This window comes from Mustela nigripes, chromosome 3 (genome assembly GCF_022355385.1).
Source record: "Mustela nigripes isolate SB6536 chromosome 3, MUSNIG.SB6536, whole genome shotgun sequence".
NCBI classification, from domain to species: Eukaryota; Metazoa; Chordata; class Mammalia; order Carnivora; family Mustelidae; genus Mustela; species Mustela nigripes.
The window spans coordinates 121893523-121909110 of NC_081559.1; the positions used below are offsets into that span (position 1 = coordinate 121893523).

General features: G+C 47.7%; 1 protein-coding gene and 1 long non-coding RNA gene across 2 annotated transcripts; both read left to right on the forward strand.

Moving 5' to 3' along the window:
- Nucleotides 1–1248: 1248 nt before the first annotated feature.
- Nucleotides 1249–3425, forward strand: LOC132013106 (uncharacterized). Its single transcript, XR_009402876.1, has 2 exons — nt 1249–1621; nt 1827–3425. It is a non-coding gene; the product is annotated as an uncharacterized LOC132013106 (long non-coding RNA).
- Nucleotides 3426–5159: 1734 nt separating this feature from the next.
- Nucleotides 5160–7590, forward strand: SOX17 (SRY-box transcription factor 17). Its single transcript, XM_059392854.1, has 2 exons — nt 5160–5679; nt 6300–7590. The coding sequence occupies exons 1-2, from the start codon at nt 5373–5375 to the stop codon at nt 7211–7213; spliced, it is 1221 nt and encodes a 406-aa protein (XP_059248837.1). The 5' UTR covers nt 5160–5372; the 3' UTR covers nt 7214–7590.
- Nucleotides 7591–15588: the final 7998 nt, after the last annotated feature.

Genomic DNA, 15588 nt, shown 5'->3' on the forward strand with positions numbered 1-15588 from the left:
TCAAGGTTTTGGCTGTGCAAAATGCCTCAAGATAGAAATTTGCTTAAGCCTTAACCACCTGCGAATATGTACATTCTTGGGCTGCACTTCCATGCTGAATGGGTTCAGAAAAGCAACAGGACCAGAGTTCATCCTCAGAAGAGGTGAGAGTTCAGGTGCTCAGTGACTGGAGACGAAGCTGATGAAGGAGAGGGTGAGAGAGAATAGTGCAGGCCTTAGAGAGTAATGACAACGTTTTTGGCAAGGTCTAATAAATGGGAGAAGAAAACTCAGGCCACAGAGGTCCATGAAAGACTGACTGCCACGGAAACCATCAAGGATTCCTGATGCTTTCTCTTCTGCTTAGAAACATTGGAAGCCAACTCAGGTGCCCATTTCAAAATCTGACGAGCTTATGGCTGAGGTTGCATAGAAGAGTGTCAAGAGAGGTCTGTCCTATGACCTATGTTCTATGATCAATCCCATGATCACAGAACACACACCTTGCCCTAACCAGCCACTTGCCCAAATCCAGCCCTGCTGACTAGGGAAACTGGGCAAGCCAGAGTTTTCTAGGGGGAAAGGAAACTTCTTAACCTCTACTAGAAAAAAAAAATCTCGGAGTACTTGGCCTACAGATGTCGGCATCCCCTTTAAAAGCCAAGAACAAATGATCACAGGAGAACAGGCCTAGAACACCCAGCTGGAAGTGAATAAATCAGAGGAAGACTAATGGTGCTGCATTGTGAATTCCTCCAAGGCAGGGGCCGTGACTCTGGTGGGAGTGCTAGTGTTCTGCTCATTGTGGGCTTGGTGCTGATAACACGGGTCAGTTGAAGATACAGCTTTACCAGCAAAACCATGGCCTCTTCTAGAGTGTGAGGAGAGTGGGAGTAGGTTAGCAGAAGCGGACGCATAGAAGCCATGCCGCTGTTAAAAATCCCTTTCAAGTCGCAAGGCAGATATGAAGGGGACAGCAGGATTGCGTGCGCACAGAAAACGGAGAAGGAGCTGGGCTGCCTTCTCCTTTACCCCACAGGCCGCCTGCCCTCCAACCCCGGGGAGTCTGAAGTTCTCTCTGCCGGAGAATAAAGGGAAGGAACCCACACTTCAACCAGGACCACAGCTGGGGCTGGGGGTGGGGGAATCTAAGAAACACCCCCGCGGACGAGTTTCTGAGCAGGGAAGTGGACCGGGAACAGCGCATTTCCTGCTTCGCCGGTGCAAACCCCAGGCGGAGCCAAGCGGGAACAGGGTTACGACCAAGGAGTCACCAGCTGCCAGGACGCGGTTCGGGGGCGCCTGCAGGGGTCCGCATACTGGGGAGGGATTCGGACGGAGGGAGTTCGACAGGGCGTGAAAACAAAACACACGCCTCCCATCCTCATGCATAACATCCGCCGCCAAAGCCCCTCTCGCCATCCCCTTTTTCGGCTCCCGCACAGCGGAGGGGCTGGGGCCGAGAGCAAGGTGCCACGTCCGTGGGGCTCCGACCCTAAGGACCCGCGGAGGGATGGGGAGGGGCGGTGGAGTGGGTGACCACGTCTTCCGGGCCACTCGGTCCTCCCCACCTCTTCCATCCCGCCCGCGACCTTCGACCTCGCATCCCGGACCCACGGGGGACAGGGAGGAGACGCGCAAGGTATCGAGACTCGCGGCGCCGCCGCCGGGTCGGCGCCGGGGCGCGCGGTGCGAATCGGCGGCATCCGGCTGCGCAGCCCTACCTGGGAGGTGCGGAGCCTCGGCTGCGCTCCGCCGCCGCACGCCGCCTCCCGCCGGGCTCCCGGGGGCCGCCGCCGGCGCGCGATTTATAAATGCAAAGGTCTTATTGTTGTGCTTTGTTCCAGGGATACCATTGTCTATTCATCGGCGGGCCTCCGCGGCGTTTTCCCTGGGTTTGAGGCGCGCATTCCCCTCCCCGCCCCCAAAGACTTGCTCTCCAGAGCCAACCCGGATCTGTCTGGGTGCCCACGGCCTTCCCTAACGACTTGAAAGTCCTTCGACCGGCTCCCGCTTCCCGAGCACGGAAAACACAAAAGCCTGCAGGAAATCACCCAGTCTTCGCCTGCTCACTCGGGGGCCCGGGAAAATGAGCGGCTCCGACTCCCCTGGGTCTGAGCCACAGCTCGTCACCTACCCGGGTTAACTTCTGCGCCCGCTGGCCAAAGGCCCCAAGTGGCAGCGGGCACAGCTTCTTGCTGCGCTAGTCGCTTCCTCGGCCAGCCTTTCGAGCCTCGAGTCTGGCCTGGGGACCGCGAGTGCAATTAGTAGCCAGGAACCCAGGGATCCTGGGCTGTGCGGTGCAAATGCACCCGGGCGGCTACACGAGACTCTTACTCGCGAAACTTGTTTGTCGTCCCCCACCCCGCCCCCGCCCGAATCCCCCGCGTAAATCTCTCGTGTTGAGAAAAGCACGGCTTGCAGGAAACCACTCCGGATGTTTGCTGCTTTTCATGTGGCATTTGTGGCGGGCTCTGATAACGTCTAGAGCTCGACTTCCAACACCGCGTTTAGTAAAGAGACCGAAATAGAAGAGTCCACACGCACCACGGACTGGTCTGCGGCGCCGCAGCCCCCAACGCCCTCGCCCCCAAAATACATGACAAGTGAATTATCAGAAGAATTTAAATCTAGGTAACGGTAGGTAAAAGGGACTAGTCTTAAAAAGGAACCGTAATTCCCAACTGGCAAATACAAGTAAACTACTATTTTATAACTGCCAGGGAAGGCGTTCTAAGAAGTGGGGGAGGGACGCAAAACCTGAATATCCCACTCCATCCTGTGGATGCTGTGCTTTCACCCGAGTTCTCAGTAATCTTACCTGACAACAGTCAGCAATCTGTCTCCAGGAACACGTGCAAATAATAATGGAGATCTCCAGGTTGTATCTCCCATCAGCGCCTCTCTGCATCTCTCCTTGGAATGGTGTGGGCCAGGAAGAAGAGGATGAAGAAAGTGTACAAGGGTAAATCCATGCATAGACATTTTTTTGGATTCACACTCGGATTGAATTTCCTGTACCTTATTTTATTATTATTATTATTTACAGGACTAATCAAGTAGATTAATATAGGCAGATAAAATGGATTCTGGAATGGGCATTGTTTTTGTTTGGTTTTTGATCTCTAGTCAAACGAAACTCCTGTTCATAAAAACTTTTGCGCTGATACAAAATCTGCTTTAAGATCTTTGCAAAGATATTATTACCTAGGAGAATTAGAGAAGATCGCCAAGAAAACAAGGAGCAAGACGCTATGGGGTGAATTTGTTCTCTCTACTCCTATAGTTTCCTTATTTATATAACAATTTGCAAAGCAATTATGCTTAATTTTCAAGCCTATATTTATTTCAGAAAAAAAAAAGCTTTAAAGGAAAGGTACACAATCAGTTGAATTTGTTTAAGATCAGCTACTTCAAAACTACCCATTAAAAATAATACTTGTCTATGATTTTCTTAAGGAGATTAATTTTTTTTTTTTCTGGGTTGAACCTCAGAGACCCAGAATGTAGAACCACTTAATTTATCTTGTGTGTGAAGACTGGCTTCTAACTGTGAGGGGGGGCAACCCACGCTTCACAGATCCTCACAGAGTCAAAGTAAATTTGGCTTAAAACCAGTGTGAAGGAGTTTTTTTGGGGGGGAATAGCAATGTCAGAGAAACTGAAGGCCAGAGGTTCCCTAAGACATTGTGTTTCTTTGTTTTTATCAATGCCACCAGTAAGCAGACTTGATAGCATACTTTGTTAATCTAGTTTTACCAAAAAGTTGTAGCATTTACCTCCCAGATCCCAGATGTAAACCTTAGCTTGTCATCACTCCTTCACAGTAAACAAAGAAAATCTGTTAGGGAGATGGATGTATTAATTTCTTTGCAAAGTTATGAAATTATGCAGAAATGGCTGAGTTAATTGCCTTAGAAAACACAAATACACAAGCAAAACAGCTTGGTTTAGTGATTAGGAGCTCAAAATCAGGGCAGACTAGTGGAGATGAATTCCACTCCCCGATGCTGTGACCTCAGGAAAGTTCCTTAATCTCACTGGGTCTTAGGATCCTATCCTGTAATATGTAACAGTGTCTACCTCACACAATTATAAGGATAAACTGGCTCGCTAAATTTGGAGGGCTGTGCCATGTAAATGCAATGCCAGGGTTTGTTTAAAAATCCCACTGAAAAGGTTTCAGTTTTAAACACAAGTTGAAAACTCATCCAGATTTTCATTTCAGTCTGAAGAAAATTATAGAATCCCATAAGAGCTACAGTTACTTTGTTGAGCAATGGGATAGCTCTTTTCCTCCCTTAGAGGGACTTTAAGATAAATATTGCTGCTAGTGTTACTGCATTTTAGAAATCAAAACTAAGTCTTGCCTCTTTTACTGAACACACCTGAGAAACCTTTTATGTTTATCACACATTTCATGCACAAATTTTCAAGGGTTGCTTCCTTGTTATGAATAAAGGTTTTAAATTCTTCAGGATGACAGAATAATGGCTACAGGATGTCATTCTGTATTTAACCTTGTTTTAGAAATTAGAATTTACCCTGGACATAGCATTTTGAATGTAGTATTAAAAGTAAGTTGAGTCCCTGGGGAGACAATGTATTTTAAATTTATTATCAACAGTATCTACTGGGTTCGCTAAAACACACTTGAAGAAGTCACCCGTGGGGTTCCCTGAAGGTACTTAAGTCACCCCCCTCAAAATGAAATCCTTAGCTCCCATAATAGTGTATGCTCAAATGTTACCTTACTCTTCCCACCTAATATAAAAATCTTTCTGAATATGGTATATACATACATAGATTTATTCTTTTTAAATAGATGCATAGTACCCAAATTATAGAAATATCATATTTAAGGGGGGAAAAGGTGTATGCTCTGTGTGTTCATCCGAACTATCGTGGCCAAGTCCTTCTATCCAGAGGTACAGGCAACATTCCAGAAGGTTTTTCAGGAGTCCCCTTTCCCGGGTCGGAGGGAATGTGGCGCCAGAGCCCGGCTTCAGCCAGTTTTCCCGGGGGCAGGTGTAACCTTGGGCGCGGAGCCGGGGGGAGGGGAAAGGGCGGGCGTGGGGTTGAGCTGAGACTTGGGACTCCGGCGGCTGGCTGGGCGTGGGCCTAAGGACTCTCGCCCGTCCCGCCCCCGCCACTCCATTGGCCACATCAGTGCAGAAAAGGGCCCGCGGACCCGGGCGCCCGCAGTGTCACTGGGCCGACGGGACGCTGTTTGCGGCTGGGACTGGCCAGGAACGTCGGCAGCGGTGTAGAGCCCGGGACACTTGGGTAGCCCACGGGGCATCTTTGTCCCTCGCTCCCACCCCCTCCCCCGGGTCGGGGGAGGCGGCGTGTCCGGCGGAGGGTTGTGAGGCGCGGGGCAGGGCTGGAGCGCCATGAGCAGCCCGGATGCGGGGTACGCCAGTGACGACCAGAGCCAGACCCGCAGCGCGCTGCCCGCGGTGATGGCCGGGCTGGGCGCCTGCCCCTGGGCCGAGTCGCTGAGCCCCCTTGGGGACATGAAGGTGAAGGGCGAGGCGGTGGCGAACAGCGGGGCGCCGGCTGGGCCGGCGGGCCGAGCCAAGGGCGAGTCTCGCATCCGGCGGCCGATGAACGCTTTCATGGTGTGGGCCAAGGACGAGCGCAAGCGCCTGGCGCAGCAGAACCCCGACCTGCACAACGCGGAGTTGAGCAAGATGCTGGGTGAGTCCGAGCTCAAGACCAGGGCGGTGGGGATCGCGAAGCCGCTTCCTTGAACCTGGGAGGGGGTGCGTGCCTTGCCCTCGAGGCCACTGATGCGGTGCCTTCAGGGCCCTTCCCTGTGGCCCTCGGTTCTCCTCCCGCATCCCCTCTCCCTACTCTCCAAACGGTCTGCATAGTCGGAGCCCGGGTAACCAGGGTGACCGGGGGCGCGGTTACAACGGCTCCGGGGAGGCGGCTTTCCTGCGCGTCTGGGCCACCGCGCGAGTATCACGGGAACAGAGCGGGTTTGGTCCTGCCCGTTCCCCCATTACTCCTCCCCGAGTGGTGGACGTTTTCAAGTCCTTGAAAGACCGGGAATGGGTGACCTGGGAAGCCACTTCTTAGAGGCTGAAAGAGAGGGAGGGTTGCCCTTAGAGGACCCAAGATGTCCTGTTTCCCGCAAGTGTTTGGACTCCACTCAGTCTCTGGAGACTTGTACTTCTTAACGTGCCCTCTTCGCGTCTCTAATTGCTCAATTAAAAGTTGGAGGAGAGAGGTAGGGCCTGGTGGGGCCTTGGGACCTGGGAGCGGGAGCTCGGACAGTAATCCCGGCGCCCCTCCACCTTCCTGTGCCTATGCAGGTAAGTCGTGGAAAGCGCTGACTCTGGCAGAGAAGCGGCCCTTCGTGGAGGAGGCCGAGCGGCTGCGCGTGCAGCACATGCAGGACCACCCCAACTACAAATACCGGCCGCGGAGGCGCAAGCAGGTGAAGCGACTGAAGCGGGTGGAGGGCGGCTTCTTGCACGGCCTCGCCGAGCCACAGGCCGCCACGCTGGGCCCCGAGGGCGGCCGCGTGGCCATGGATGGCCTGGGCCTGCCCTTCCCCGAGCAGGGCTTCCCTGCCGGCCCGCCGTTGCTGCCCCCGCACATGGGCGGCCACTACCGCGACTGCCAGGGACTGGGCGCGCCTCCGCTCGACGGCTACCCGCTGCCCACGCCGGACACGTCCCCGCTGGACGGCGTGGAGCCGGATCCCGCCTTCTTCGCCGCGCCGATGCCCGGGGACTGCCCAGCGGCCGGCCCCTACAGCTACCCACAGGCCTCGGACTACGCGGGGCCCCCGGAGCCGCCAGTCGGCCCCATGCACTCCCGTCTAGGCCTGGAACAGGCGGGCCCTGCAATGCCGGGCCACGTGGCGCCCTCCAGCGCCCTGCAGCTGTACTACAACGCGATTAGCTCGCCGGCGGCGGGCGGCGGGCGCGGCTTCCCCATGCAGCCGCAGCAGCACCCACCCGGCCCCGGGCAGCCGTCGCCCCCTCCCGAGGCCCTGCCCTGCCGGGACGGCGCGGACCCCAATCAGCCCGCCGAGCTCCTCGGGGAGGTGGACCGCACGGAATTTGAACAGTATCTACACTTCGTGTGCAAGCCCGAGATGGGTCTCCCTTACCAGGGACATGACTCTAGTGTGAATCTCCCAGACAGCCACGGGGCCATTTCCTCGGTGGTGTCCGATGCCAGCTCTGCGGTATATTACTGCAACTACCCTGACGTTTGACAGGTCCCCGATCCGATCAAGCCTGCAGGCCAGAAGCACAGTGTTACACACTTCCTGGAGGGGCTAAGGAAATCCTCAGCCTCATGTTGTTTTGTTTTGTTTTTAAGTTGCCTAGGCATATAATTTATGGTAATTTATTTTGTCTGCCACTTGAACAGTTGGAGGGAGAAAAATGTGAGGTCGTGTTTTAAGATTTGTTCAGATACTTGTTTCCCACAGTTGCGTTGTGAAAACTCTGTTTCCCAGTTCAAGATCACCAGTTTTGAATGTGTCCCAGAATAACTTGATCTATTTTCTGAGAATTTATTGATCAAAAAAACATTTTGTCCTGGGTGTGTTTTCTCGATCTTTAAAAAAAAATAAAATCTGGAATCCTACTTTTTCGCTCTGCAAGTGCCTCTGTCACCAAAGCCAATTTTTAAGATGAAGGTTAAGTATTGGTAGCATTGGGAACATTTTAATGATATTTAATATATAGTTGCTGCAGATTTCTTGTTCTCTTATATTCATAGAACTAAATAATCCGAGGATAAAACCTAAAAATGAATGTTGGATATCTAAGGTTTTGTTTTTTGCAAGGTAGAAAAACCTAGGGGAAATGAACCTATGTTATACATTTCAGTGATCCTAGTTTCTAAAAAGTAATGGTTAATCTTAACACTCTTAAGTATTTTCAATTTTCTTACATTTTTTTTCACCAGAGGAGAACATTTAAGGAATTTGAGTTTTCTAGTTTGAATCTTGAGACTGAACTAAAGAGGTGTTTGGTTTTTTTCTTTGTCTACCTTTCACCAGGAGTCATCTGTACACTTCCTCTCAACACTGAGTTTGCCAGTCCTCACATGTCTAAACCTTGGGAAGTAGTGTTGCATGGTTAAAAATAATTTGAACGAATTATTCACAGGAATTAATAAAAAGAAAATGTGCATTGTAACCTTAACTTTGAAGGCAACTCTGCTTCTGAAATTTTAATAGGATGGTCTCCTATAAACTGGGTACCTGGTGCATTGCATTTCCTGACAGGAGCAGTTCTTAAGCCTTGGAGAGTCCCGGTTATGATTTGTAGCTAGTGTGCTTTACAAGTGCAGCTAAAGCTGCAGCACTCAGGTATCACTATTCTGCCCTTGTAGGGAAGAAACCAAGTCACAGGTTGTAAAAGTGAGGGTTTAGGGGCTCCTGGATGGCTTAAGCCTCTGCCTGCTGCTCAGGTCAGGATCTCAGGGTCCTGGGATAGAGCCCCATGGTGGGGGGGGGGTCCCTGCTTGGCAGGGAGTCTGCTTCCCCCTCTCTCTGCCTGCCTACTTGGGATCTCTCTCTCTCTCTCTCTCTCTCTCTCTGTCAAACAAAGTGAGGGTTTAGTCCCTGCTGTGTGCTGCAGTGGTAACTGCTGTGTCCCTATCCATCAGATTTTGCAGATTGAGACATAATGGATGACTTCTAACAAACTTTCCAGTGCCAGGTGTTTCGGTCAAGGTCATTTCTGTACCAAGTTGGAGCCTGATCAAGCCTGTAAACTGAGATGCTGTTTTCCCCCTTTTGCAAGTGAGGAAAGGAGGCACTGGAGCCCTCACCTGCCACATAAGTGGTGAAAACTTAGGGTTAAAAATTCTTAACACTTTCTTTAAAATTTTTTATTTTTAAGAAATCTCTATATCCAAAGTGGGGCTTGAACCCACAACCCCTAGATCAAGAGCTGCATGCTTTACTGACTGAGCCAGTCATGCACCCCAACAAGTTCTTAAAACACACTCAATCACTGTTTTCCTTCTTGCCAGGGTATATGTGTGGGCACCGGGAGACTGGCATGCTGGTGGTGAGAAACTATATAATTCTTCATACTGATAAACACTATAGAGAAAAGGGAGGGGTAGGAGAATAGCTTAAAGAATTTATCTTGGAGAGAAATATCTGAGTTGAAATGATTGGCTGGAAAAAAAAAAAAAGAAAGGACTCTGTGTTCTCTTGAAAAAATGGCAAGGTGTGTTTTTCAGAGGGTGTCCCTGGATGTTTTTCGGAGGGTGTCCCTAAAATGTTTGGGACCAAAAGGACCAGTAAGGAAAGTTGAGTCCATTTTGTTGCATAGTAGAGGTCACATTAAAAATTTGAAATTCTGGGGGTGCATGGGTGGCTCAGTCATTAAGCTTCTGCCTTCAGCTCAGGTGGTGATCACGGGGTCCTGGGATGGAGCCCTATATCAGGTTCCCTATTCAGCAGGAGTCCTGCTTCTCCCTCTCACACTAACCCTGCTTGTCCTCTCTCTCACTCTATATCAGGTTCCCTACTCAGCAGGAGTCATGCTTCTCCCTCTCACACTAACCCTGCTTGTGTTCCCTCTCTTGCCCTCTCTCTCACTCTCTCTGTCAAATAAATAAATAAAATCTTTTTTAAAAATTTGAAATTCTGAAGCTCACTCCTGGGTTAGATCTACCATCTAATCCAGTTTTCTTGTCTTACCCTTTCCGCATTCTTTATTCCTTTGCCCCTAAACAGGTTCTGCTTCCAGTGTAAGTTCCTTCCCCAGGATGTCCCAAGTTCCTAGCAGATAAAGTGAGCAGAGGGGCCTCACTTGCTCAGGTTCAAGGCCATGTCTCCGGTTGAGATCACACTAGGCATTTTGGCACATACTTGGCGCAAGGAGACTAAGTTGTACCCTTGGCCGCTATGTCTTACAAAATAGATAAGTAGGGAAAAGAGGAAAGGAGAAAAGTAGAGTGCTGGGTGGGGCTGGGGGCAGAGAATTAAAATCCTGTTAAGTTACATTCTTAACTATTCACCAGGTACAGGTGGGAAAAAAAAATAAGCTAAAAAAGTTTAGGCAATTCCAGGGCCTTTAGCCCCAACAAACGAGAATTAGTGCTCACATTAATTCTTGGGAGTATAGGTATTCAGCTCATTCCACCTCTTTCCTCTGGCAGACTCTGATGAGATGATTTCAGGTGGCAGCTAGTGACTGCTTTCTGTATTACTGTAGAAACAAATCCATAAAAGACACATTGCTTTTCCCCTATTGGAGAAGTAAGGCAGGAGGTAAAAATGCAGGGTGGTCATGAGAGACTATGGACTCTGAAAAACAATCTGAGGGTTCTGAAGGGGCGGGGAGTGGGAGGTTGGGGGAACCAGGTGGTGGGTATTAGAGAGGGCACGGATTGCATGGAGCACTGAGTGTGGTGCAAAAATAATGAATACTATTATGCTGAAAATAAAAAATAAATTAAAAAAAAATAAAAGTGAAAAAAAAAATGCAGGGTTGTACTGCTCCTGAAGCTATAAGCACTCTCAGCGGTCTTGCTTGTCAATTTGAATTCACCTTAGGTCATGGTCTGAGGTAAGCCAGAAGTCCCTCCCCAGGATCCTACACACACAGACACACACAGTATTTTAGACATAATTTTAGGCAATTCATGACTCCTGGCAACCCATCCAAGGGCTGTGGCAACCTGTAACCCTCAGATTTAGAAACTGTGATGGTGAAGCTTGTTAGAAAGCTAGACATCCCAGCATAAAGCAAAACAGCAATTTCCCTATATTGGAAAACACAAAGGGACACAGCAAAACTGCTCTCATTCTACTGAGTTGTCTCTTCTGTGTTGTCTTGAGACCTGTGTATCAAGGAAAACGGGGACTGGTATGTCCCTTTCTCGAAGTATAAAGGAAACTCATGATGCCCTGCCAAGGTGAACAGATTTTCACCTTTATGGTGGCAGTAGTGAGTCCTCAGGGTTGACCTCCATGAACCATATCTTGGGTACTTATATCCTTGTATAAATTCCTCATGTGATCTAGGTTGGACTTACTACTCTAATCCAACAGAATGGAAGAAAAGTGATGGCGGTGTCAGCTGGGGAACAAACCATTAAGATGGCCTAGCAGGTTATCTCCTGTACTCCTGGGAGCTCTGAGCTACTGGGAACCAGTGCAATTACCAGGGTGATGAGACCATTTTTGGAGAGACCATATGGAAAGGAGAAGCCCTGTGACTCCCTGTGAAGGTCGAGAGCTCAGCCTTACTGACAGCTGACTCCATCTGCTTGTAAATCAAGAGAGGCCAGAAGAATAAATACCCAGATGAGCTTGGGCAATGCATTGGAGGAAAATTTTTTGTTTATTTATTTTTAATTTTATATTGATTAAAAAAAAATGATTTGTGAGCTACTGAGTTTTGGGGGAGCTCTGTTACTTTTTTTTTTTTTTTTTTTTTTTTTTTTAAAGATTTATTTATTTATTTATTTGACAGAGAGAAATCACAAGTAGGCAGAGAGGCAGGCAGAGAGAGAGGAGGAAGCAGGCTCCCTGCTGAGCAGAGAGCCCGATGCGGGACTCGATCCCAGGACCCTGAGATCATGACCTGAGCCAAAGGCAGCGGCTCAACCATTGAGCCACCCAGGCGCCCCAGTGATGGGTTTTGAAACAGGTATTAACCTTAAATAACCCTTTCTTATTTTTAACTATAGGGATGTGGGCACGGGTGGAAAAACTATGAAAAGGGCATTGGGACCTGTCAGAGACATCAATATAGTTTTTTTTAAAAAGATTTTATTTATTTATTTACTTACTTACTTACTTACTTACTTAAGGGAGAGAGAGAGAATGAGCCAAGGGAAGGGGCAGAGGGAGAAGCAGAAGAAGCAGACTCCCCACTGAGCAGGGAGCCCAACAAGGAGGGAAGGGCTCCATCCCTCAGGACCCACGGGGAAGTCAGACATTTGTTTAACCAACTGAGCCACCCAGATACCCACCACTATAGTGGTCACTTATGCACCACAATACGTTGCCCTCCATAATGCCCACCACCAGGCTCACACATCCGCTCACTGCCCCCCCTCAGTTTGTTTCTCAGAGTCCACAGTCTCTCATACTTCATCTCCTCCTCTGATCTCCCAGTTCACTTTTCCTTTCCTTCTCCTAACGTCCTCTATGCTATTCCTTATGCTCCACAAGTAAGAAAGTAAGGGATAGAATGTAAAACTTGGCGAACACCAAATGCACACAGCTCTCTTTCTTCAGCCAACTCAGTGAAGTGACCGGAAGTGGCAGCTAGTAACTGGTTTGTAAAGAAATTAAATGCATCTCAGTTTCTTAGTACTTAATTTTGGAAGCAAATACACAAAGGATGTGTTGCTTGCCTCCAACACTCACCCCCCACCCCATTCCCCGGCCCATCTTTGCTTCTGAGTACTTTACAAGTTTGTCAGGAGGTAGAAATAGACTGGGATAGCCTGACTTGATGCCAGCATAGTCTACACACCTTTGAGAGACCCAGATAAAAAGTAAGAGGATATTTTCCTTCTCACAGACACTGACTACATCTCTATTAAAGCTACCAGGGTGGGTGTAATAAATTACAAATAAACTTATTACTTATATAAGCAGCTAATAGATGATATCACAGTGAAACTGTATCTTTCACTTATTATTCTTATCTCAGAGGATTATTGCACATTTCATTTGAATCACATTGCAAAGACATTTGCAGAGACTGCCACTTCCGGTCACTTCACTGAGTTGGCTGAAGAAAGAGAGCTGTGTGCATTTGGTGTTCGCCAAGTTTTACATTCTATCCCTTACTTTCTTACTTGTGGAGCATAAGGAATAGCATAGAGGACGTTAGGAGAAGGAAAGGAAAAGTGAACTGGGAGATCAGAGGAGGAGATGAAGTATGAGAGACTGTGGACTCTGAGAAACAAACTGAGGGGGGGCGGTGAGCAGATGTGTGAGCCTAGTGGTGGGCATTATGGAGGGCAACGTATTGTGGTGCATTGGCTTGTTCTTTACCAGCTGGCTGATATGAGGAAAAGCACATCCAAGCAAAAGGAATACAGAACAAATGGAATGGGGTGCTTTGAACCAAAATATATCATCTCTATAACATTTAAAAGGTCCCATTTCATTTCATTTTTAATACTCAGAATTGTGTCTGTCATATAATAGATGTTCAACATTCCCCCTGCCCCCATTCCCCTTTGATTTGTTTTGGTAATACTGGACAGGGAGAGAGGTATTTTATACCCATTACTTCAGCATAAATTTTTTCTTCCTGCTTAGAGGGTGCTTCCTTCTGAGTCCAGGATATCCATCTGAAGAAAAGAGGTATTGAGGTCCCTACCCAGCCCCATCTGGAGTAGCATGAGGGGTGTTTGATTCCTGTTCCTCCACATGATGAGCCAGTGGCAGACAAAGCATTTCTTCAGGGCCTCTGACCTGGGAACCAACTGTGTCTCTTTAATTTTCCACTATAACACCCACACATCCCTTTCTTTTAATGAGAAAGTTGTTGTGTGCTTGCTTCTAAATTATTAGGCAGCTTTATGTGAATCAACAGTTCAATTTGCACTGCCCCCCTTGCGCAAACATGGAAACTTAACCACTAGCTTTATTCAAGATTCTGGATATTAAAAATTCTTATTTTAGAAAAAGATATTATTTATTCATTTGAGAGGCAGAGTGAGCAAGAGAGTATGAGAATGAGAATGGGGGCAGAGGGAGGGGGAGAAGCAGACTCCCCCACTGAGTAGGGAGCCAATGAGATGTGGGGCTCCATCCTAGGACTCCAAGTTCAGTGACCTGAGCCAAAGGCAGACGGTTAACCAACTGAGCCATCCAGGCACTCTTGGTATTAAAAATTCTTAATGCAGTATAAAACAGTATTTAAATAGTCTAATAGTATTTCTTAGTGTAGTATAAAATTTCTTAGTATACAGCATACAGTATACAGCAAATGCTAAATAAGTTGTTGCTATGGTAACAATGATGTGCTTTAATATAACTTTCTCTGCAGCTCAGGTCCAAACAACAATTGGGCTTAATAAAAACAAAACAAAACACTACAAAAAAACTTTTAAACATCTTAATTCTTGCTAAAGACATTTTAGCTTGAAGGGTCTTGTTTTCTTCCACTTTTTAAAAAATATTAATTTGATTTGCCAGTGTAGGTTGGGGGGCACACAAGCAGGGGAAGCGACAGGCAGAGAGAGAGAAGCAGGCTCCTCACTGAGCAGGGAGCCTGACACGGACTCCATCCCAGGACCCTGGGGTCATGACCTGAGCCCAAGGCAGACACTTAACCTTAACCCACAGAGACATCCAGGGGCCCGTCTTTCCACTTTAATCAAAGTCTTAAACACTTTGCCGAAGTTGAATTCATAATTAATCCCCAAACTGAAGTTGCTCAAAAAAGCTGATTTATGAAGTTATTCTATGTAGCGATTCAGATGAGCACAAGTAACAGTAGACATGTGGACCCAGCCTTTTCCAGGGTCACGGTCAAAGCTCACTTTGTTGGGAATCAGTGCCCTCCCTTATACCTGATCTCTTGTTAGGCAAGGGAAAGAAGAATTGTGGCAGGCTTGCAGTCAGCTCAGCAGTTTTCTGGTCTGTCTCATTCTTCTGGCTACCAGGAGAGCTCCTGGGGCAAACACTGTCCATTTTCACTTTGTATCACCTGACCAGGAACCTCATGAGTACTCAAAAATTGCCCAAGTACATGTTTCTTAGTTAATACCTTAGTTTTCCACTGGGGATTCATGAAGAATTCAGGAGTTCCTGCTTTGCCTTTCTCCTATAGTCCTGCTATAACTCCTCTTTCCTGAAAAGTGTGTTCAAACATTAAATTTAAGGACACAAGAGAATAAGATATTGGAGCAAAGAGTAGAGAAGGGCAGTGTTCTAAAAGAAGGCTCTGCATTTTGAGTCAGAAGTTAATCTGGTTCAACAACTTAGCTTTGTGAGTTTGGAGAAGTTACTAATTTTTTTTCTGCACTCCAGTCTGCTCATCTGAAAAGACAATAGGCATAATGATAAAAGCCCTGTTTTCCTCATGGATTATTGTAAGTACCAAATGAGTTTGTTCTAAAAGGATTGCTTTATTTACCTTTTGCTTTTGTGTATCTCTATCTATCCCAGCAGAGTTGGAGGATTCAATTTCATTATTCGATTGGAAAAGAGAAGACAAGGGGAACTCACCTCCCCTGGTGCTTTGATTAGTGGGTTGAGAATTTTAAGACGGTCCATATTAGCTGGATACACAGATCATCTATGTTTCACTATGAACTTTGCACTGCACAGACTGATTATCAGATGAGAATAGGAATAACTGTCACTTCGATTCCTATGTTTCCATTTCACATGAAAGTCTCAAGGTCTTTATCAAAGGTCGGGTAATTGGGACACACAGAAAGCAATATCAAGTCTGCTAACATTCATCATTCAGGCCAGCCTTCTTCCCACCAATCACAGTTTGTCAAGTCCTGAATCATATTTGCATAGCATTTTCTTTTTTAGGACAAACTGCATTGGAATTCTTGAGGATGAATAAGCAGACTGGTATGGGGAAGGACAGCAAATTGAGAAATCAGTTCTCACTTCCAGCAGTTCCAAGT